We start from the raw sequence: 23780 nt of genomic DNA, 5'->3' as shown, positions 1-23780 counted from the left end.
TCTTCAACACTTGCACAAGGAATCAAACTCTACAAAAATCCACAAAATCAAAATAGAGTTCAAATTGAAACTTAAAACTAAAATTGAAATTCTGAAACTGAATTTGAATTTTACTAGCAAGTCAGCACAATCTGTGGCTGATTCATGTGTGTTACAGTTGAGATTGAAATCGTCCTCGTCGAAGCTATTAGCATTAAAGTTGTTACAACAGTTACGATTGCATCTAAGAGGTTGTTGAGGCGCTCTAGTGTTAACTAGAACACCTTAATACATGTTAGTATTTCAAGTGTGAGTTGAGTCTCACATCGGATGAAACAGTGAATGTTGAATGGTTTATAAGTGAGAAGACTTATAAACCTAACACCTTAAGGTTTTGGGTTAAAGTGTGGTGTCCAACTCACTTGTGTAGTTGTTCAAGGCCCGATGTGATGATCCCCCGGACCCCCTCATGACCTAACAGTGGTATCAGAGCCGATGGTAGTTGATCCGGCTCCTTGTGTCGAAAGACTTCCTGACAAGGTGTTCAGGCGGCGCCTCCCGTTGAGGCTAAGCAACGACGGTACAAGTGGATGAAAAAGCTTCCGTTCGAGGGGGAGCATGCCCATAAAGTAATGGATGGACTCACACTTGAGGGGGAGATGTTGGTATTTCAAGTGTGGGTTGAGTCCCACATCGGATGAAACAGTGAATGTTGAATGGTTTATAAGTGAGAGGACCCATAAACCTAACACCTTAAGGTTTTGGGTTAAAGTGTGGTGTCTAACTCACTTGTGTAGTTGTTCAAGGCCCGATGTGATGATCCCCCGGACCCCTTCATGACCCAACAATACAAACCGGTAAAAACGAGAACGATTTAAAAAAAACGAGAACGATTCCAAAAAAATTTGCATATCAAGTGTTCAGGTAAAATTAACATACCGGAAAAGAAAAAACTTACCGGAACAGTGTTCGAAGAGGCATAGTAAAAAAGAAAAAAAAATATACTAAGGGTATAATGGGAATATTTTAAAATATGTTGGGGTAAAAGAACAAATGTTGGGGTAGAAAAAAAAATTCCCATTAGAAAATGAAGAAAAAAAATCCAATGTTTTCTCTTTAGGTTCTCACGGTTCTTTTTCCCCTCTGGATTTTACTTATTTGCCCTTCATTAAAAATTTCGGTTTCTAGGAACCAAATTTTTTTTGCCTTGAAAAAAAAAATCTGGTTTATGTTAACCGAATTTTTTCTGAATTTCAACTAGAAAAAACTTCGATTTCTGCGAATCGAAATTTTTATCAAGAACAAAATTGAAATATTTGGAGGTATAAAAGATAGATGAAGTGCCTAACGAGAAAATATCAAAAAAATCCTTGTTATTGCAAACATATGCTTTCTCCAAAACCTCTGTATGATGATTCATGTGTTGTTTGAGTTCACAGAAGAAGACACAAACCTTGTAAAGTAACATTGTTTGACCCTTTTGAGAATATCAACTATGGGATTCTCTTTAACAGTTTCATTTGGTTCAGATATTGTGCTCAGAGCCACTCATAATCAAACCAGTAGATTAATCAACTCCAAATTATTATTCTGCAAAACACAACACAAGAACAGCGTTGGTTTCAACCTCTCAAACCAAAAGACCAATCACACAGCAATTTTTGTTAGCAAGCAAGAATCAATTGAGTTCGATGAGAGAAAGAGCCCAAATGAGGTAACACTAACACACCCATTTTTATAATTATATTTTTTTTCATACAGTTGCTAAAAAGATTAGTACTTTTTTGCTTATGTGTGATGAAAATTGTGAATGTGGAAACCCATTTGTTTGTGTTTTGTTGGACTGACTCAAGAGTAGCTAGCTGCGTGTATGTTTGGTTCTGGGGTGAGAAAAAATTGATTTTGAGTGAATGGGTTCTGTAAAATTGATTTTGACTAAAATTGAGTTGAAGGTAAAGTGATTTATGTTTCAATACATTTATATAAAAGTGTGTTGAACAATAAATTTGAGTGTAAAAATCAATTCTAGAATGAGAAGCTACAATTTCTAGTTTCAAGTAGAATCAATTTTGGAGGCGAAATCAATGTAAACTAAACTGTTAGCTATATTGTGTTTTAACTTTTAGTGCATTGAAATAGGGTTTTGAATGAATAAAGCTCCTTCACCGTGATGGCAGCACCGTAATGATTTTTTATGTCTCCTAAGTTAAGCTGCAACCACCACTGAGTCTGCACCAACTATATTTGCCTGTAATTCTCTGTAATACCAAGAATTGCAACACGATCACAATTGTTGTTAATTAAAACCTTGCAAAGGATATGTATATGATGTAAACTAGTACCTATATTGAATGAATTAAAGAAAAGAAAACAGAAATGAACAATATAGCTAACACCCCATCCCTGATTACATTTGCAGTGGATATTCTTTTTTTTTTTAGTTAGTGTGCATGTGTTAAGATTTTCGGTTAGGGAAGCTGAAACAAGTGACAAAATAGTGTGTGGGTTTTGGCATTGTAATGAGTAAGGTTGTGCAATTGACCTTAGATCGTTAAGGAAGTAGTTGCAATCAAAATCTGTGAAGATGATAGTGGGGTCTTTGCTGAGGTTTCTTTTGTGGAAGCTAGAAATGATAATAGTTGGTGAATTTTAATGAGATGGCCAATTTGCGACGACACTTTAGCATTTTTCTTCACCTTATCTTGGACCTAATTTTTGAAAAATCGTACTCATATGATAATATTTAATTAGAAGTTGTGTATATAAACACAAATCTTCATCCTGTCTAGAAATCTTACATATAATCTTCCCTCTAGTGGGAACTGATATCTGCTAAAATTATTTATAGAGTAACCTAAGATAAGACACATTTATACAAGGGTTCATTTCTTATTGATTAGTTGTGAAACTTAATTTCTTTTAATAGGGCTTGAAATAGTTACGGGCTTCTAGGATTCATATGATAATTTTATGCTATGAAATGTATTGTTTCTGAAATTTATTTTCATTTTCATGTTGTGCTTTTTTTACATTGCACTTGGTGGTATTGATGATAGTCAATGCCATGGATAAACCACATTTGGAATTTTGGTGAGGTTTTTTTCAGCAATGCAAGATGCAATTTATGATGGACAGTGTTACGGGACCTAGGGTGTATTATATTTAGTTTTGAGCAATGTTTTTGGTCGCTGATGGCGGACATGGAGAAAAGCCAAAAATCCGCCATTTTAAAGCACCATAGAATGCCATACCTTTGCAAATTGGCCATGGCAGGTGTCAAACAATCTGCCATGGCCGATATTCAACAACACTAAAGGAAGCGAAAACGAAATCATAGCTCAAAACTTTGCTCGTAATTGACCTTATAACATCGGTTCTCTAGAAAATTCTTTCTGCGGGGAGTTCTATCTAACCAATTCCTTTGCATGATTGCATCTAACTATATACAAATAATTATTTAGTTCTCAGTTTTTTCTTTTATTTATATTACATTGCAGGTTAAAGAAGAGATCAAACAATGTTATGAACTCATAAACAGAATAGGAAGAGGAGTTGTATATCTAGGTTCTTCTAGGATGGGCTCGGGCCATTCACATTATGTGCAAGCACAAGAATTGGCTAAAGAGGCAAGTAAATTCTTACAATAGCTTCTGTTATGAACTCATACTTTTTATTAACCAATAATGTTTTTCCTGGCACAAACAATTGAGACAGTGAAAAAGTTCTTTATAAGTTATTCTTATTTTTTTTCTCCTGAAGTTTCTTCGCAGATAGCAAATCTTTTGGACTGCACTACATGGTCAGGGGCTGGACCAGGACTAATGGACGCTGTTACTCAAGGCGCTTTGCTAGCGGAGAAACCGGTTGGTGGATTCAAGATAGGAAAAGAAGCTGGAGAATGGACAGCATCCAACTTTCATCCATACTTACCATCAGAAAATTACCTTACTTGCAGGTGATCCACCACCCTTGGTTTCGCATGTTTTTTCGTCAAACCTGACCCAACCCGTGTACAACCCATGATCATATCGTTACATTCAAATTGGTGATCCAAAATAAATTTGACTGCTCACACTGTGTTTAAGTTCAGGTTTTTCTCTGCAAGGAAGCACGGGCTGGTTGATGCTGTAGTGAGGAACAATTCATTCGATAAAACTGCTGTTGTTGCTCTTCCAGGTGGGATTGGTACTCTAGATGAGGTGTTCGAGATGCTGGCATTAATTCAGCTAGAACGGATTGGATCAAAGCTTCCTGTTCCCTTCCTGTTGATGAACTACGATTTGTTTTATTCAAAACTGCTCGACTTTTTAGATGTTTGTGAGGATTGGGGAACTGTCTCTAAAGGAGAGGTTGCATCACTGTGGAAGGTTTGTAACAACAACTCAGAAGCTTTAGCTTACCTGGAAGATTTCTACCGCACTTCTTCCGGTGACGCAAGTCAAAAGAATGAAACTAAATTGCATAGCGCACATGATTCACCCTTTTGATAATTATTGTCTTTCTCAACAAAGCTTGAACTGTAGATACCTAAATTGTTGTAATAAAACCAAGCCTTATGGTTGAATTTTGACATGTGTAGTAGTAGCAAGTGCTACTGCTAATTGCATAAAAACTTCAGATTCTTTCCATAGTCACATACTGTAATATGAATAGTGATTAAAGGAAATGAGTTATCTATAAAGTGTTATATGAATAGTGGTTAAAGTGTGTGTGCGCGCGGCGTGTGTGCTCACATTGACAATTCTTAGTTCAAAGTCCTAACAAGCACAACAATATTGGCGGCCCAACGGCTTGGCGACCAAGGCAGTAGCGTCATGGTTTAAAAGAAATTACTTAACCAGAAGGTATCATTCTGCATTCTATTATGTTTTAACTTTTAACTAAAACTAATAAAATCTTTATTTAAAATAAACATTGTCTCCACAGATTTAATGAATTGACTATATTATTGATTGAAAAGTAAATGTTAAGAAAACTACCTCAATAATTAAATAATTGATCTTAAATTTTAAGTCAAAAATACAATAAGTTTACTAAAATACTATATTATGACTTTAACTATCCTTAAAATTCATCTTAGGCCTCAATATATGTTGGAATGGTGGAGATGAATGTAAATTAATTACAACTTACAATCAAACAAAACTCATCATTAACAAAGGAATCAAAAAATGTGGACAACATATCACCATTTTCAATAATAAAAGTTTAAAGAATTGTCTTTTTTTCTCAACCAAACAAAAAGTATTTTATCTTGTGTAACTTTGAAAGATTTCAAGTTGCTCAATATATATGAGTGACAGAGCAAAAATGTCTTCCTCTCCCATGGACTTAACACTATATTGAGAACTTGAATGACATATGAGATAGTTTATCTCCTCATCAATCATCTCACCATTAAATAACAGAAACCATAGATACTAGGACAATCATGGATATGGTGAGATGCATGCTCAAAGCAAAACAAATACCGAAAGAATTTTGGGCAGAAGCAGTTGCTACCGCAGTATATATTTTGAATAGGTGTCCAAGAAAAACTGTTCGAGAAAAGACTCCCGAAGAAGCATGGAGTGGAAGAAGACCTTCGATCCGGCACCTCAGAGTTTTTGGATGTATAGCATATGCTCACGTACCTGATCAACTCAGAAAGAAGTTAGATGATAAAGGTGAAATATGTATCTTTTTTGGATATAGTCCAAACTCAAAAGCCTACAAACTTTACAACCCAGAGACAAAGAAGGTGATTATCAGTCGAGATGTGACTTTTGATGAAGGAGGAATGTGGAATTGGTCCTCAAAGTCACAAAAAGAGCCGGTAGTAACATCAAATGATTTCGAAGAGGAGAACGAGCAAGAGACTGAACATGTAGATCCAACACCCGATGAGCCAGAAACATCTAATAGACTACAAAGGCAGCGGAGATTACTAGCCAGACTGCAAGATTGTGTTTTGGGGAACGATAACGACCCATCGGATGAAGAGATTATCAACTTTGCTTTATTTGCAGATTGTGAGCCATTGAATTTTGAAGAAGCCTCGGGTGATGAAAATTGGATAAAAGCAATGGATGAAGAAATCAATGCAATTGAGAAAAATAAAACATGGGAGCTGACAGAATTACCAGCAAACAAAAGGCCTATTGGAGTGAAGTGGGTGTACAAAACGAAGTACAAACCTAGTGGTGAGATTGATCGCTTCAAAGCGAGGTTGGTGGCTAAAGGCTACAAACAAAAACCAGGTATTGATTATTTTGAGGTATTTGCTCCTGTTGCAAGGTTAGATACAATTCGCATGCTTATTTCACTCTCAGCTTAAAATAATTGGAAAATACATCAAATGGATGTTAAGTCTGCATTTCTTAATGGTACTTTGGAAGAAGAAGTGTATGTTGAGCAGTCTGCAGGTTATGTAGTTCGAGGAAAAGAAGATAAAGTCTATAGATTAAAGAAAGCATTGTATGGCTTGAAGCAGGCACCGAGAGCATGGTACAAGAAGATTGATTCTTATTTTCTGCAGAATGGTTTTCAGAGATGTCCGTTTGAGCACACACTCTATATCAAATTCATTGATCCCGGAGATGTTCTTATTGTATGCCTTTACGTTGATGATTTAATCTTCACCGGAAATAATTCAAAGATGATTGCAGAATTCAGGGAGGCTATGATTAGACGATTTGAAATGACAGACTTGGGCCTAATGTCCTATTTCCTCTGCATTGAGGTCGTTCAACAAAATGATGGGATATTTATTTCTCAGAAAAAGTATGCAACTAATATTTTGAAGAAATTCAAGATGGAGCATTCAAAGCCAATTTCCACACCAGTTGAAGAAAAGTTGAAGCTGACAAGAAAGAATGATGGAAAAAGAGTAGATTCAACTTATTATAAAAGTTTGATTGGAAGTTTGAGATATTTGACAGCAACAAGGCCAGATATAGTATATGGAGTTGGTTTGCTCAGCAGATACATGGAGGAGCCGCGTGTTAGTCACTTACAAGGAGCTAAGCGGATTCTTCGTTAAATCAAAGGTACTCTGACCGAAGGAATATTTTATGGTAGTAATAGTGATGTGAAGCTTGTTGGATATACCGATAGTGATTGGGCTGGAGATTTAGAAACAAGAAAAAGCACGTCAGGGTATGCATTTCATCTGGGTACTGGAGCAATTTCGTGGTCTTCAAAGAAACAACCAGTTGTCGCACTTTCTACGGCAGAAGCAGAATATATAGCAGCAACCAGTTGTGCTACTCAAACAGTATGGCTGAGTGCCCGAGAGCACTGTTTAGCATGACACTTAATTAAAACATTTGTGAGCAGTGACGGAGTTAGAAATTTTATGATGTGGGGGCAATATATACATTAAAAGAAAATTAAACTAATGAAAAAAATTTAGGGAGGAATAATATATAGGTGATTTTTATTTGTGACGAAGGGATTGTAGAGAAACTTAATGTTGGGATAGAGGGACAATATATATATGAGGAGGGTTATATTGACTCCAAGAGTAATTTTAAAGAGTTACTCCACATCCCCACCCTTGATTTTGTTTAAATCTAATGGACTAAAATTAATTCTCATTAATAATAATGGACTTCATCTTCCCCAATTATTTCTCATCACATTTATGATTATTTTTTTTTTACAGTTTTATAATTTCCTTTTATTATACTCAATATTCATTGTTTCCTTAATCATATTTTTTATACCACAATTAATAATTGTTAAAATAAGAAAAGAAGAAACAATATCCACATATTCTTTCGAATCTCATGTGTATTGTGCAAGAATGATTTCTTAACCATGAAAGCAAAAAGAATGTGTCAAGTGACATTACATCTCTCTATAAATAACAAGTTGAATTTGTTGATTTTTTTAACATATTGAATTTGTTGATGATTTTATATAGGGACATGTAAACATTATCAAGAATGTCAAGTGTCATTCCTTAAGATTAATTGTAATCTTATATATGCTAAACCTAACCCTAAAAAAGAATATGTCAAGAACCTTTCTCTTCTACTTCCTGATGATTTTGATCTAGGGACCTATGTTATTCCTTAATTGATAGAATAAAAGAAAAGGAATGTATTAATTTTGACAAATAGGGAATCATAATGTTGTGAAGAATAATTAGGGAAGATGAGGTCTATGATTATTATTGAGAATAAAATTTAGTCCATTAGATCTAAACAAAATCAAGGGTGGGGATATGGAGTAACTCTTTAAAGTTACTCTTGGAGTCAATATAACCCTCCTCATTTTTTTATGGATGATCTATATAATATAAACTTTCAATCCAATAATTTTTTTTTTTATAAAATTCGTATTCGTTATATCACTTGATCACGGTGAACCAGTTATGCATTAGTCTATTAATTATAGTACTTTGTTATGATGGTCCTTTTGACTGTTAATTTGAATTTTAATTACAAAGTCCAACAAAGGATTGGGTTTACTGCTGCAACGTATCCCACAGAGGAGATTTGGTAGACAGTGTATTGATGGCTTGTATACTCCCAAGGCTAAGAGAAAAAGTTTTCTGCTCTGTGATGAGCCATCAATCAATCTTCTTTCCACTGTATTTATCGCTGTGCCCCTGCGCTATTAGAAAGAAAGAAAAAAAAAAAAAAAAAGATCTGAATCTACCAATTCATCTTCATCCAGTTCTTCATCAGCAAAAAAGGTACACTAAATAGTAAATCTATTCTAAATCTATTTCAAACTTTGTTTTTAAAGGCTCTGTTTAGTAAGACGAAATATTGAGCTTATAACTTATAAGTTCTATTTAGTAACAATTTTTTAAAGAGTTTATAGTTTATTTTACTAGTTTATAATTTATTTTTCAAACACTATTTCAAGTAGCTTATAATCTATCGCTTATCATATTTTCTCCCAATTTTACCCGTACAATCTTACTTGAAAAAATTAAATATTAATTAAATATTTATTTTTTATGTCATTTCATACTTATAAGTTATCCACCATAAGCTCATCCGCTATAAGTTAGCTTATCAATCATCCACTATTTTTTACCGAACAGAGTCAAAGTGTTGTTTTCGATATAAAATTACTACTTTTTTATTATCTTAAATTGGTGTCACTGGACTAATGTTAGACCATCTCCAATGGTGAGTACTTATTTTTTTAAGTACTAGTATCTAATAGGTACTCTCATTGGAGCAAAACACAAAGAGTACCTAATAGGTACTGGTTCTATAATAAGAAGTGGTACCTATTTTGTTTTTGTGGGTCCCATTTATAATGATGAATAGTTATTGGTGGAATGTGTTATTGGTGGGACTTATTTAGAACTTTTTAAGAGATTTTGGTTGGATGGATCGAGTACTTATTAGGTACTATTATTAAAAAATTATAAATAAGTGATGTGTACACGTGGGGTCCAGTTAAGTACTCAAAAATGAGTATCTCCATTGTGGATGCTCTTACTAGCTTATTGTGACAAGGTTTGGATGGGATGGAACGAACATTGGGACAGGAAAAAGTAGCATGAATATATGGGGATAAAACCCTTACTTGAAGAACTTCATTTCAACGATGTTGACTCTCGATATCCTACGGTCAACCGAACGATCGAGTACTTATTGTTTCTTTGAGACTAATGGTTGTACTAAGAACAATTGTCGGTACCGAGAGACGATTACTTGGGGAACTTAGAGAATATATTTTAGATGGAATAAAAAGACGGATATGAATGTGTGTAAGAAATAAAAATATGATTAGGGAGATAATGAGAGAATCATAGAATTAATTGTAATGAATTGTGACAATGAATGATTCAACATAGTATTGGAGTAAACATTGGATTGAAAGTCAACTTTGCAAGACACACGATCAGAAGGCCAAGGGAAGATTTATCTCTAAATCTAATCTAATGTTATATATTCCTCTTGGCCAATAAATTGACAATTGTTTCAAATAAAACAAATCACCGAATGATAAGTATAAAAATGATTACTCAATTAATTAATGAATCATCAAGTGATAAGAATAAGTCAATGTAAAGAATAACCTTTTAATTATAGTCGCATATAAATTTGTCAAATTACATATACTCAATAAATAGTTAAAATGAAAATAAATAAAATTAAGGTGCTTATCAAATAATTAAATCTAAATTCTTTATATACAAAATAAATAGTTGAACAAATAATAGATTAAGAAAATCAAGTATGTAAAATATTGGGTTGTTACATTGAGCATTCATCAGGTGTAAAACTCAGTCTTCTCGGCATCGTCGTTGCACTTCTCAGTGTTGTTCCCTTCATCAACAATTTAAATTTGTAAATATAACATTAAACATCAAGCAAATTTTTATGTACTATCTACATGCTAATTTACATTCATTACTTAATCATGCAAATGTTTTTTACCTTGTCATTGCCACATCTCCGGTAGTCACTGTTGAATGGTTGGTAAGTTTGACTATCATCGTTAGCTTTCGCGAGATCATCCTCATTCACTGGATTTGAAAAATACCCTACGCGCTTGTTCGCCCTCTTTGGTTGTGTCTCGGTGCGAACAAAAGATTCTTTACTAATTGTTTTTTTCTTCACTTTGGATCCTTCAGCTATGTCTTCAGACAAGGAGATTGTACCAGAGTTTTTAAGTCTCTCCATCTCCTTGTCGATTTCGATCTCGTTATCGACAGCGGTTCTTTGCAAAACAAATTTTTGCTTCAGCTTTTGCCCATTCTCCCCAAGCTCAGGAGAGTAACCAGAGCTACTGTGGACATCACCATCCTCCCTCCCCTTAGTCGGTGATCGAACAACATGTTTTGAAAGATCTTTGATATAATGCTTGATCATGTCAGTGTTACATACATCCATGCTATCAAGACGGATGTTGAAGTTCTAAAATAATAAAATGATTTACTTAGTTCTTTTTTATTCTACATATTTACTTATAAAGACACAAAAATGGATTGAATGAAAACACACAAAAATGATTTACTTTGTTCTTTTTGGATGCTACGTATTTATTTATAAATACACACAAAAATGGATTCAACGAAAACAACTTTTGATAAAACAGATTTGTACCTCTATAGCATCCATTATATCCCTGAGAGTGATGTCTGTCGTAGATCCAGCATGTGCAACATCTTCAGTAACATGAACCCCACGCTCATGAACCACCTGTAACAAAAGTTTATTAAAATTTGTGAAACTCGTGATATTTCATAAACACGACCTTGAGTAATCATTAGAACTTTTGATTTAATCGCTAGAACCTTTGATTTAATTGCTAGAACTTATTATACAGCCATTACATTGTCATCCATAGGCTCAGTTGAGGAAATATGCATGACCGAGCCAGTACCATCGTTTTGAGGGTGGATGCTACACAAACACATTTTTCTTTATTAATATCATGGAATATAGATAAAGTTATCAACTTTAAATCGTGTAAATGAAAGTTAAAGTTGGTTATGAATTTACGAATTGCTTCCTCTTGCAAGGCTGGAGACCAGAATGTATTTGTTGTTGAGATCCATTGTTGGAGGACGGAAGAAGAAAAGCTGGTGGAAACGATGAATAACAGATATAGTACTATGGTTTGCTCTGCTCCTTCTTTTGTGTTATAAAGTCAAGTAGCATTTTTCCCTACTATGCTTAGTTAAGTATGCAATTGAAAGCATTAAATCAATCAAAACTAACACTCACATTTAATGCACTTATACCCGCCCTATACCCAACGCACCCCACACATGATTACACAACTTAGTCAAAACTTTTATTTTGATCTATTGTTGCCTCCGGCTCCGTCCATAATTATAAGACCCTGTTACTAATTTTCAATGATTAAATAACAGGGTTGTAACTTCTTAGATTTAGTATATCGGTTTGATTTATCAAATTTTATAATTGAATAATATGATCCGACTACGGTGCGCAGGCAAAATCAGTCTCGCACCGATACACAACAAAAATTTTAACGGCCGGATTTAATCAATGGATGAGATGTAGCTTATTGCCGTGTGCTTTCCCAAAGTGAATTGCTCCGTAAATTTCATTGATCAATGGGATCAATATGTAGCTCATAGAGAAAACATTTAAAACAAATCACCGAATGATAAGTATAAAAATGATTACTCAATTGACAATAAATTGACAATTGCTTCAAATAAAACAAATCACCGAATGATAAGTATAAAAATGATTACTCAATTAATTAATGAATCATCAAGTGATAAGAATAAGTCAATGTAAAGAATAACCTTTTAATTATAGTCGCAATATAAATTTGTCAAATTACATATACTCAATAAATAGTTAAAATGAAAATAAATAAAATTAAGGTGCTTATCAAATAATTAAATCTAAATTCTTTATATACAAAATAAATAGTTGAACAAATAATAGATTAAGAAAATCAAGCATGTAAAATATTGGGTTGTTACATTGAGCATTCACTAGGTGTAAAACTCAGCCTTCTCGGCATTGTCATTGTAAAACTCAGTCTTCTCGGCATTGTCGTTGCACTTCTCAGTGTTGTGCCCTTCATTAATAATTTAAATTTGTAAATATAACATTAAACATCAAGCAAACTTTTATGTACTATCTACATGCTAATTTACATTCATTACTTAATCATGCAAATGTTTTTTACCTTGTCATTGCCACATCTCCGGTAGTCACTGTTGAATGGTCGGTAAGTTTGACTATCATCGTTAGCTTTCGTGAGATCATCCTCATTCACTGGATTTGATAAATACCCTACGTGTTTGTTCGCCCTCTTTGGTTGTGTCTCGGTGCGAACAAAAGTTTCTTTACTAATTGTTCTTTTATTCACTTTGGATCCTTCAGCTATGTCTTCTGACAAGGAGATTGTACCAAAGTTTTTAAGTCTCGGTAATGTATTTGTGGGTTATTGAAAGCTCTCAACCCTCAAAAAAAAAAAAAGTGTTTGTGTAGCATCCACCCTCAAAACGATGGTACTGGCTTAGTCATGCATATTTCCTCAACTGAACCTATGGATGACAATGTAATGGCCGTATAATAAGTTCTAGTAATTAAATCAAAGGTTCTAGCGATTAAATCAAAAGTTCTAGTGATTAATCAAGGTCATCTTTATGAAATATCACGAGTTTCACAAATTTTAATAAACTTTTGTTACAGGTGGTTCATGAGCGTGAGGATTCATGTTACTGAAGATATTGCACATGCTGGATCTACGACAGACATCACTCTCAGGGACATAATGGATGCTATAGAGGTACAAATCTGTTTATCAAAAGTTGTTTTCGTTGAATCCATTTTTGTGTGTCTTTATAAATGAATACGTAGCATCCAAAAAGAACAAAGTAAATCATTTTTGTGTGTTTTCATTCAATCCATTTTTGTGTCTTTATAAGTAAATATGTAGAATTGAAAAAGAACTAAGTAAATATGTAGAATTGAAAAATAAGAAATGTGAAAAAGCTCGTCACGTTATTTGGTTGGCCACCACTTGGTGTACATGGCGTGCGCGTAATAATTTGGTTTTTAGAGGAGAAGCTATTAATTGGAAAGCCTTAGAAGACAAGATTATTTATATTTCATGTTTTGGTTTATAGGTAAAATAGCTAGTAAGTCTTCTTGTGTTTTTTCGGATTGGTGTAAGGATCCTTTAAATTGCATTATTAGCATGTAATGGTTGCTATAAGAATTGTAAGGGTTGGGTAACCCTCGTACTCCTTATAATTCAATTTTTGCTTATAAAAAAAAAAACTAAGTAAATCATTTTATTATTTTAGAACCTCAACATCTATCTTGATAGCATGGATGTATGTAACAATGACATGATCAAGCGTTATATCAAAGAACTTTCAAAACATGTTCGATCGCCGACTAAGGGGAGGGAGGATGGTGACGTCCATGGTAGCTCTGGTTACTCTCCTGAGCTTGGGGAGAACGGGCAAAAGTTGAAGCAAAAATCTGTTTTGCAAAGAACCGCTGTCGATAACGAGATTGAAATCGACAAGGAGATGGAGAGACGTGTGACACTGTGCTTTCTTTTGCTCGTTATCAGTTGCTTCCGATAGCTCGTGATCATTTGTTTCCACTGTTAAAGGAAGCAACCAATATGATAAGAGGTGTCCCCAAAGAAGTTGCAGAAATGAAAAATGAACTAAAAGAAATTGAAGAATTCATCAACTGTGCAGATAGAATGGCAGAAGCTGAAGAAGATAACACACATGGTGGAATCAAATTAGCAAAGGTCAAACAGCTAAGAGAACCTCTTTTCGCATACAAGATGTCATTGATGAATATATCATATGTGAGGGAGAACAACCTCATGATCCTGGATGTGCAGCTTTACTTCCCAAGACCGGCGACTTTCTCAAAACCATGAGTGCTCGTCTACAAATAGCTTACAAGATTCAGAATGTTAAGTCACTAGTTAATGCAATGGAGGATACTACTGGAAAAGGTCATGGTTTTCAAATTCAATCTTTTCCGAGTGAAGGATCGAGTAGTTCTGCAGCAAATCGAAAAACAACACTGAATAACCTTAGAAAGGCTCCATTTTACATTGAAGAAGTTGTGGAGTTTGAAGCCCCGAGAGAAGACTTGATTAGTTGGTTGGTAAGGGGGAGAGAAGAGCGCACTGTCGTATCTGTGGTGGAAATGGGAGGGCAAGGTAAAACAACTCTTGCCAAGAAAGTTTTTGATAGCGAGAAAGTCATTGGACACTTTGGTGTTTGTCGTCTATGGATCACAGTGTCTCAATCATACACGGTTGATGGGTTGTTGAGGGACATGTTGCAAAAGTTTTACAAACAAAAAGGGGACAATCCTCCTCCAAGTATTTCTGAAATGGATCGAGATTCGTTGATTGATGAAGTAAGGTGCTTCTTGCAAAATAAAAGGTATTTCATCTTGTTTGATGATGCGTGGGATGGAAACTTTTGGAATGAGTTTGAATATTGTTTGATTGATAGTAAAAAAGGAAGTAGGATACTAATCACAACTAGAAAGATCAATGTTGCCACATCTTGCAGGAGATCTTCTTTGGTTCAAGTGCATGAGTTGAAACCTTTGAATCATGAATATCTTTGGAGCTTTTTTCTAAGAAGGCATTCTTTGACTTGAATGGACTGTGTCCTGAAAATCTTATGAATGTAGCTTCTGAAATTGTTGAGAAGTGTAAGGGTTTGCCGCTAGCAATTGTGGGCTATTGGTGGTCATTTATCTACTAAAGAAAGAGATTCACTTGAATGGGAATGTTATAGTGAAAATTTAAGTTGAGGCTTGGACAACAATCCCGTTTAAATGTTGTAACAAAGATTTTAGGCTTTAGTTTTCATGATTTACCTTACACTCTCAAAAAATGCTTCTTATACTTCGGAATATATCCCGAGGACTGTGAAGTTAACACCATGAGACTAATTAAGCAATGGGTAGCTGAGGGATTTGTCAAAGAGGAACCAGGAAAAACAGTGGAAGAAGTTGCGGAACAATATTTAGCAGAGTTGATCCATAGAAGTTTGGTTCATGTATCTTCTTTTGCAAGTAATGGAAAAAATAGAAGTAGTCGTGTTCATGATTTAATACGACAAATGATCCTTGATAAAATTCAGGATCTAGTTTTTTGCCACTTTGCTCGAGAAAATGATGACCAATCAGTTCTAGGTTGGATGACTCGTCGCCTAACAATATCATCCAGTTCCAGCACTTTACAGTCAAGAAATGCTGAATGCTCGAACATTCGGTCACTGCATGTTTTCCGAAATGAAGAGTTACCAGATTCCTTTGTGACAAGTATCCCTTCGAAGTACAATTTACTAAAAGTACTTGATTTTGAAGATGTTGCACTGCATCATTACGTTCCAAAAAATTTAGGGGATTTATTCCATTTGAGATATTTAAGCTTTAGAAATACAAAAGTAAGGAATCTTCCTGGATCTATTGGTAAGCTTCACAACCTAGAGACCTTAGATTTAAGGCGGACTTTGGTGTGTGAGATACCAAAAGAGATTAATAAGCTTACAAAGTTAAGACACCTTCTAGCTTATGATATGTTTAAAGGTGTTGGATATGGAATTCAAATGAATCATGGAATTGGAGACATAGCTTCCCTACAGACACTACGCGAAGTCGAAGCAGATCATGGTGGAGTCAACCTGATTACAGAACTTGAGAGGCTGAAGCAGTTAAAAATGTTGGGGTTGACTAATGTTAAGAAGGAATACACAAGAGCTATATGTTCTTCAATTAGTGAGAAGCAACATTTGGAGAAACTTTACATTGCTGCAATAAATGAACATGAAGTCATTGATTTGGATTTTGATGTATCATTACATAAACTTCAGAAGTTTCGCCTTGTAGGGAAGTTAGAGAGGTTTCCATATTGGATTAGAGAGCTTCAAAACCTTGTTAAGTTGTCCTTCTCAAACTCCATGTTAACACATGATCCATTGAAATCATTGAAAGATCTTCCAAATTTGTTGTACCTTAGTATGCTCTATTGTGCATATGAAAGTGAAAATTTACATTTTCCTGATAAAGGTTTTAAGAGCCTCAAGCAACTAGTACTTAGGAGGTTGTATAATTTGAATTCCATCAAAATTGGTGAAGGAGCATTGTCTTCTCAACTGATGGAGGTACCTTCTGGTGTCTACAACTTGCCAAAGCTTCAACTTTGTCATATTATAAACATGCCTGACGAATTTGAGCAAAGTGTTGATCGTGTTAGAGGACAACAACAATGGATCATAGAGACCGTTCCATTTGTAGGAATAGTTGATAGAAGTTGGGCACCAGAAAATGTGTAACTTGTTTGATAATTAAAGGTATGTGTTTTTTCAGTTTGAATATATACACTGCCGGTATAAAAAAAATTATTGTCACTCAATCATATTCATCATATCATTAAAAATGTTTGACAACTTCTAAAGTTAAATGTATGATTGATTGTGATTTGTTGACAGAGTAAAATATTTAGCACTGACAATGAATCAAAATTAAACTTGTTTCCTTTTATATATAATTAATAACAGTCTCCTTTTTGTCAAAAAATAAATAAATAACAGTCTCTCCTTTGTAATGCTCTATATTATTGATAATATTTGTGCTTTGAATATGTAGGAACACATGGTGCTAATTCAGATTCTCCTTGCTGCCTTTAACAAAGATTACATTGCATATTTAAGTTTCTGCTTTGGTGATTCAATCTTCAAAAAAAGAGCATCATGAAATCTCTTGACAGATGAAAGTGATTCGAGACATTTTGCTTTTTGATATTTGATTCCTTTGTAAAATATAATGTTTGCATCATGTTATGATAATTTCTCTTTCATGAATAAAAATGTACTTCATTTTGAAATAAGGACAAAAAATATTCCTGTAATTTAGTTGCTTATATAATGCTTTCACTTAGACAAGGCGTATAACATAGAACTTCATAATTGCAACAAAGACAAAGGGGAGAAGACAAGATAGTAGAAGGACGAATTGCATATGATTAGATATGATATGTTCAACTCTAGTAATTACTAAATTGGATTACATGCATATATATGATTTGTAATCACTCCTTACTCACTGAATCAGAAAAAAATCAGAACTTTCTGTTCACATCTTGTAGTTGTAGCATTTCTAAGAAGAAAGCTTTACTTACACAAGAAAATTCAAGGTGGTAAAAAGAATTCAATGGTACTACTATATTACCTTATAGTATTAGTATACATCACACAGAGTTAAAATTCCCATAGACAGTGCTGATTGATAGATCACAACTTAAAAATTACTTTTACGGGTTCCTTTCGATCCAAGCAGGATCGACTTCCAGACAAACTGGTGGTTGTAGTATGATCTTATGAACAATATCAGATGTCAAACTGATCATTTGCTAATCATACTAACAACGTGAATTAGTAATGGTCCTGATATATAGCTCCGAATTCTGCTCTCCATGCTTGATCATCATAAGCATAGGAAGAAGTTGTATCATTGTGTGTTGTGTCAGAATTCTCTTGATACAGTGGCTTCAATGCAGACTCTGGCAATTTGCTCTCTGTAAGGTACTGCTTCATGGTATTAATCTCTGTCTTGTGTTTTCTATTCAGCTTCTCCACTTGCATTTTTAACTCTTCATTATCTCGTCGCACATTTGCAAAGTTTTCCTGTATAACATAAGAAATGTAATAATCAAAAAATGAATCAGAAACATTCAATAGAAAATTTATTGAATATTCTCAACGGTTTCGGCAATATAATGAATCAAAATTAACACGCGCATATTATGATGCGTTGATTGAAGATCCTCTTTGTAAGATATAATTTACCTCTGCAACAGATGCTGCTTGTTCAGCTTCTCTTAGTCTAACAAGTAGTTCCCCGGCAGCTTGAACAGCCTCAGCAGTGTCTCGAAGTTGAATTTTCAAACACTGGTTCTCCTTTTTCAATAATTTCGACTCCCTTTCCCTTTCCAACCTCAAGGCAGAAAGCTCAGCAGAAAGAGATTTGGCAAAGCGTGCTTTACCTTTTTTCGAGGCTTTTGCCACTGCCTTCTTCACCTCTGCTATCCCTTCCATCATAGCATCATGCTTACAAGCCAAGTTGTTGTATTTTTCTTGGAGATCGGAATAGTGTTCTACCATTCTAGCATGACCGTTAACAGCTCTTTTTAGTGCATCATCCATCTCTTCTGTGCCTTTCTTCTCTAAATCCAATTCAGTTTCCAACTTCTCTGCACGCCGGCGGTACGACTCAAGGTCAGCTCTAAGTTCATCAGTAAGGCAAATCCAATCACTTTCCATTTCTGTCCATCTCTGTCTTTCATTTTCCAGATCCTCATTACTACTATCACGAGAAAATATACCACTTTTTTGCAGTTGCATGGATCTAGACATCAAAGAAGATCGAAGTTTGTCTGTAGACATTTTTACTGATCCATCATTATATAATTGGAGCTTTCTCCTTAGACTCTGAATTTCCAAGAGAAGTGACTCCTTCTCAGTTGAATCAGAAAAGATGTCTCTCTGAGCTAACTCTTCTTGGACTTCTTTAATTTCACATTTTTCCTCTATGATATATGGTGTGTCACCATTTGCGGAAGTGCCTGAGACAGAGTTCAGATTATTCTCTCCTTTCAATTTCTCAACCTGGAGACAAATCCACATTGTCAGTAAATGTAAAAACCAATCGCAAACATAAATCAGGAAGGCTGAATTTTAATACCAATTGATTTAGTTGCTCAATTCTTGCTGCTTGCTCCTTACAAACATTCTCAAGCTCCTTCTCTCTCATCTTGCTTTTTTCCAATACATTTTCCAAATGCTTTAAGAGAGAAAAAAGGAAAAATAACGTCAATAGAAAAGCACTTTTAAAAGAGAAATTTGTAGAGATTAAGTAGAAACGTACCTTTGGAGCTTCATCTGTTAAATCTGTGCAACAAGTTGCACAAAAGAATGAGGAAGTGACTTCATCACTAGAAATGTTATGCTGTATTGTTTGATCATAAGGTTCAACCTTGTTGATTTCTGGACAAGGTGTCAAAGTTAAACGGCCAAAGGAGAAGGAACTTGAAGATTTGTTCAATGCGGAGTTCTGTTGGTGATAATCAATTATCTGTAATCCCTTCTGCAGACTTTCTGCCAAGGACTCAACTTTGCCTAACTGTAATGAAGTCTGCATATGCTCACCCTGTTTAACTGATTTTCCTGAAAGGTCATTCCCAAAAGTTGAACTATCTGAAATGTTGTTCCTACTTCCTAGATAACTCGATGAAAAAGCCACGCTTTTCCTTTGGTTCTTGCTGAATTTTGGAGACTCGGACAACTCTGGTCCGTTAAGTATTGGAGATTTGCTGCATGAAATGACTGAAATGCTATCACCAACAGAATTTTCTTCACCTATGGTTGTGTCTGCATCATCATAATTTTCATCAAAAGAATCAAACTGGACATGATCTTCACTGACAGAAATGTATTTCAGATTCCCTTCACATGAACTATATTCATCAATTTGCTGGCGTAATTGCCTTATGTCATCCTCGCCGACATTTACAGCTTTATCGGTATTATTATCTAAGTTAGATAGGAGTAGAGAACGGTTTAAGTTGACTCTCAACTGATTAAGGCTTTCCCGCACATTATGTCCTTGGAAGCATCCATTGTTACCCCCAACTGAGCTATGAGCATCACCAGCCTTTACTCTAACAAGTTCTTCCTGAACCAAAGAAAAAACACAGACTTGCATCGGTGATCAGTCTAATCCTTCTAAATCTGTTTCAAGTAAAAGTTCAGGAGTTTACCTTCAAGTGTCGGATTTTACCACTCAAATCGTCGGCCTCCTTTATAACATTAATAATTGGATTGTTTCTGACGGATCTTACTTTCTCCCCAAATCTGAGTGTGCAGAGTGTTTCATCAATGTTCCTACAATCAAAAAGCTGAATCTTTATTGCTAGAACTCAACACTTTCCTATTACTCCATAGACAAACAAATTATGCTCTTTGATCTAGGTAAATACTACCTTTGTCTGTAATAGATACATTTATTAGAAGGGCAATTTAGTAATTTGTCTTGGAAGATGGAAAGACAGAATTTAACACATATCACAAAGGGCAATTTCATAATTTAGTAACACATATACACATTAATTACACTAATAACTTTTCTTAATAGATGCGAAAAACGCCAAAGGTACTTATAAAAAGTGACGGATGTAGTACTTGTTATCAGGGGAGATGGAACATATTGCTGAGAGTTTGGCATTTCCACCAAGTGATTCTTGTAGCAATTGAGTTAAAGATGAGTTTCTTGGTGGAATTTCTTCATTTTCTCCAGACAGGGATTTGTCAGCAAGAGCATCCACTAAATGCCTACACCAATCAAATATAACACTCATTACAAATAGAAAACAATCATGGTCATGTACATGGTTATTAACTAGTGAGTAGTGATATAAGCAACTAATTCACAGGTAGCAGGACACTACTCTTCAATTTCAAAGAAGAACAAAAAAGATACTTATATATGACTAGCCAAGTAACAGTTTGACATAGTAAACTAAGATAATGCATTACTTCTAGGTTTGAACCTATTGACAAACCCATTGAAATAGGTTGTAGTAGAAGATATATAAATACAAACTAAGAAGTCATTTAGTCATGGCATCTTACCCAAGCTGAGATAATGATTTCTGTACATGTCTTCTTCCATCGTCAACACTACCCACATCCAATCCGGCAAGATCAATAAGGCTGATTCTGCTAGCTTTTAAACTACTGAAACCCTTTGTGGTCCCCTGAAGCATCAGTTGATGAAAATCATATTTAGCGTCATAACCATAGTTAGGTAGAATTGTTATAAAAAATGGCATTACCTTACACAAAGACTCAATGACAAAAGTGAAAATGATATGTGATCTAGAGCTATTAAAATTTAAGCTTGTTGCTCCAATTTTTCTGCTTGAAAGTCCCTGCAGCACGAATCAATATAGCTGATCAAGATTTGAACAAATAAATTAAACAAAAAAACAAAGGCAAATGCATACAATTGGTTGAAAAATACATCAGCTAACATAAACAAGTATTCAGCTTCTTATAAGTAGCACAGAGAAGTCTGACTTTCAACAGTAAATACATGGATTCTTCTCTACCTTAATCAGAATTTGTGCCACGTCATCGTAGCATGTGACATATTCCTCAATCAGATTCTCAACATATAGTCCATTTTTGGAGTCATCCTTCATCTGCAATACAATACGGACCAATACCAAAGGTACTTTTCTTAATATATGTGAAAAATGCCAAAGGTACTTATTAAAATTGTACCACAAAAGATGGCAGTAAACACCTACCTCAAGATTCCTCTGACTTGGATTGAGTAAATTCCCAATTTGATCGTTATATATCTGTTACAAAACAAGGGGAAAAAAAGAGCAGAAATATGCATTAGCAACTCTAAGGGACAAGCTCACTACTACATTTGGGAGCTTTGTAATGAAATTCAAGTTCAAACTTACCTCAAGAAAAGAACAACGGCATTTATATGTGAACTGCTTCTGGTCCGACACAAGTCTCTCCTAATTTAGCAAAAAGCATTAATAAATTTAAAAAACCATAATGCATAAATAAATTTACTAACATTAACAATTAATGTAGGAAGTACTACATACTCTTTCAAGCTCAGAGAATAACAATTGGAAGATCCGAGGAGCAATTCCCTCGTGGCTATTACGCGAAGGATCCTCAGCCATGGCACTCGGCGGACCCCACATTGTATAAGTCTTTCCGCTTCCAGACTAGCAAAAAAGTACGGTACAAGTGGAGGGGGAGATAACCATTAACCTTAATATTTCATAAAAAATGCCACCCATTTGTTCACTAGAAAATTCAAAAATACATCAAGCAATGCATCAAATGTACCTGGCCATATGACAGAATTGAAGTATTGTAACCAGCTAAAGCATTTCGAACCAAGGGAACACCCACTGACTGAAAAACATCTTCCTGAACAAACAACAGCCCATAAATCACATTAATGGTTGATCTTCTCTGATGTATATGAAGCAACAAAATTAAACCAAATGAATCAATTTACTTATTACTTCATTTTAACAGCAAATTCAATAAATTTCCAATTACCCTTTACCATGGTTATCAATATCTTACGAAACATCTAAGTCCTATCTCAATTCAATACAAAATTGGACCTGATTGATATCAATCTCTATGTTGTATCGATTTTGGACATCAACTTTATTTTGAATCCCGATTCACTATGATGAATTCACAAACTAAACTTAGTCTAGCCAACTGCATTTTTCCTCAATTGATTCATTCTAATGAAGCTTGTAGGTTTGCTATTGTTTTTTCTTACTGAAAAATGCCATTTTTATCAGTAAGTTAATTTACTATTCATAATAAGATCCGATTCACAATTCGGAATTCACAATTTGAATCTCGAATTAATAACCATGCCCTTTACTCAAAATCATGTAAAAATCATTGAAGATCTCAATTATACACACACACTGTAAATCTAAGCTAAGTTCTCTATCTACTACCTGATTTGAGTCAGCATAAAAAACTTGATCAAAATTGAACTGTCTATCACCAACACACAAAGCATCAGAAGAAACCTTGTTAATTACACAATCTCCCTCTTTAGGTCTAATTCTCACCACAACCTGTTCGAAAACAACACAAATCAGTATAAATTGGACATTGAAAATTGAAATGAAACTAAATTGGAAACTAAAAATTTGAACTTGCCTTGACATGAGGGTTGTTATGAGAAAATGGGGTTTTAGGGTTTGGTTGAATTTTGGGTATGTTTGAATTGATTGGGGGAATGTTTTCAAGATTGGATTTTGGGTTTGAAGAAATGGTTTTGCGGAAGGATGAAATTGGAAGAAGGTTTTTGATTGAAGTGGAAGTGAAGGTTCCGAAGAAACCATTATCTACGTTGTTGTTGTTCTTTTGCTTCATGTTCATTGTTAGAGAGAGAGAGAGAGAGAGAGAGAGAGAGAGATTCAAACGTTGGAAAGAGAGGGAAGAGGAAGAAGAAGAGTGTTTTTGCAGCTGTTGAAGTGAGATGAACGTTATGAAAGTTTTATTTGAAATTCTAAATTTGTTCTTTTTTTAGTCAAAAAATAAATATTGTTTCTATCTAAATACATAAAATAAAGTTTAATAAACAAAGTTTAGCTAAGTTTGATAATGTTTTTTTTTTTTTTTTGAAGGAAGTTTGATAATGTTTTTGTTCCTCACAAATAAATTAAATTTAATAAAAAAATTGTGGGTTTAGTTGGTTGGATGTAGAAACGTAATACTTGAGTTTGAATCT

The 23780-nt window shown here is 34.6% G+C and overlaps 2 protein-coding genes, 1 long non-coding RNA gene and 1 pseudogene across 3 annotated transcripts; 3 read left to right on the top strand and 1 right to left on the bottom strand.

Annotated features, from left to right (window-relative positions):
• The first annotated feature begins 1341 nt into the window (after window positions 1–1341).
• On the top strand, window positions 1342–4666 carry LOC123915867. Its single transcript, XM_045967137.1, has 4 exons — window positions 1342–1693; window positions 3477–3605; window positions 3750–3934; window positions 4070–4666. Exons 1-4 carry the CDS (start codon window positions 1475–1477, stop codon window positions 4464–4466), a joined length of 930 nt encoding a protein of 309 aa, XP_045823093.1. The 5' UTR covers window positions 1342–1474; the 3' UTR covers window positions 4467–4666.
• A 3633-nt stretch (window positions 4667–8299) lies between these two features.
• On the top strand, window positions 8300–9498 carry LOC123918037. Its single transcript, XR_006812679.1, has 2 exons — window positions 8300–8662; window positions 9444–9498. It is a non-coding gene; the product is annotated as an uncharacterized LOC123918037 (long non-coding RNA).
• Window positions 9499–13759: 4261 nt separating this feature from the next.
• On the top strand, window positions 13760–17187 carry LOC123915176 (annotated as a pseudogene).
• A 236-nt stretch (window positions 17188–17423) lies between these two features.
• LOC123917381 (kinesin-like protein KIN-12F) lies at window positions 17424–23549 on the bottom strand. Its single transcript, XM_045969081.1, has 15 exons — window positions 23207–23549; window positions 22999–23121; window positions 22358–22441; window positions 22108–22233; window positions 21955–22014; window positions 21790–21843; window positions 21589–21681; window positions 21313–21408; window positions 21110–21234; window positions 20660–20809; window positions 20239–20362; window positions 19347–20153; window positions 19164–19262; window positions 18269–19087; window positions 17424–18106 (listed from the first exon to the last, which is right to left on the bottom strand). Exons 1-15 carry the CDS (start codon window positions 23426–23428, stop codon window positions 17855–17857), a joined length of 3234 nt encoding a protein of 1077 aa, XP_045825037.1. The 5' UTR covers window positions 23429–23549; the 3' UTR covers window positions 17424–17854.
• Between the last annotated feature and the right edge of the window lie 231 nt (window positions 23550–23780).

The sequence above is a fragment of the Trifolium pratense genome, linkage group LG3, assembly GCF_020283565.1.
Source record: "Trifolium pratense cultivar HEN17-A07 linkage group LG3, ARS_RC_1.1, whole genome shotgun sequence".
Taxonomy (NCBI): domain Eukaryota; kingdom Viridiplantae; phylum Streptophyta; class Magnoliopsida; order Fabales; family Fabaceae; genus Trifolium; species Trifolium pratense.
Note: the sequence above shows the minus strand (reverse complement) of the source record. Positions and strands in the feature narration are given on the sequence as shown.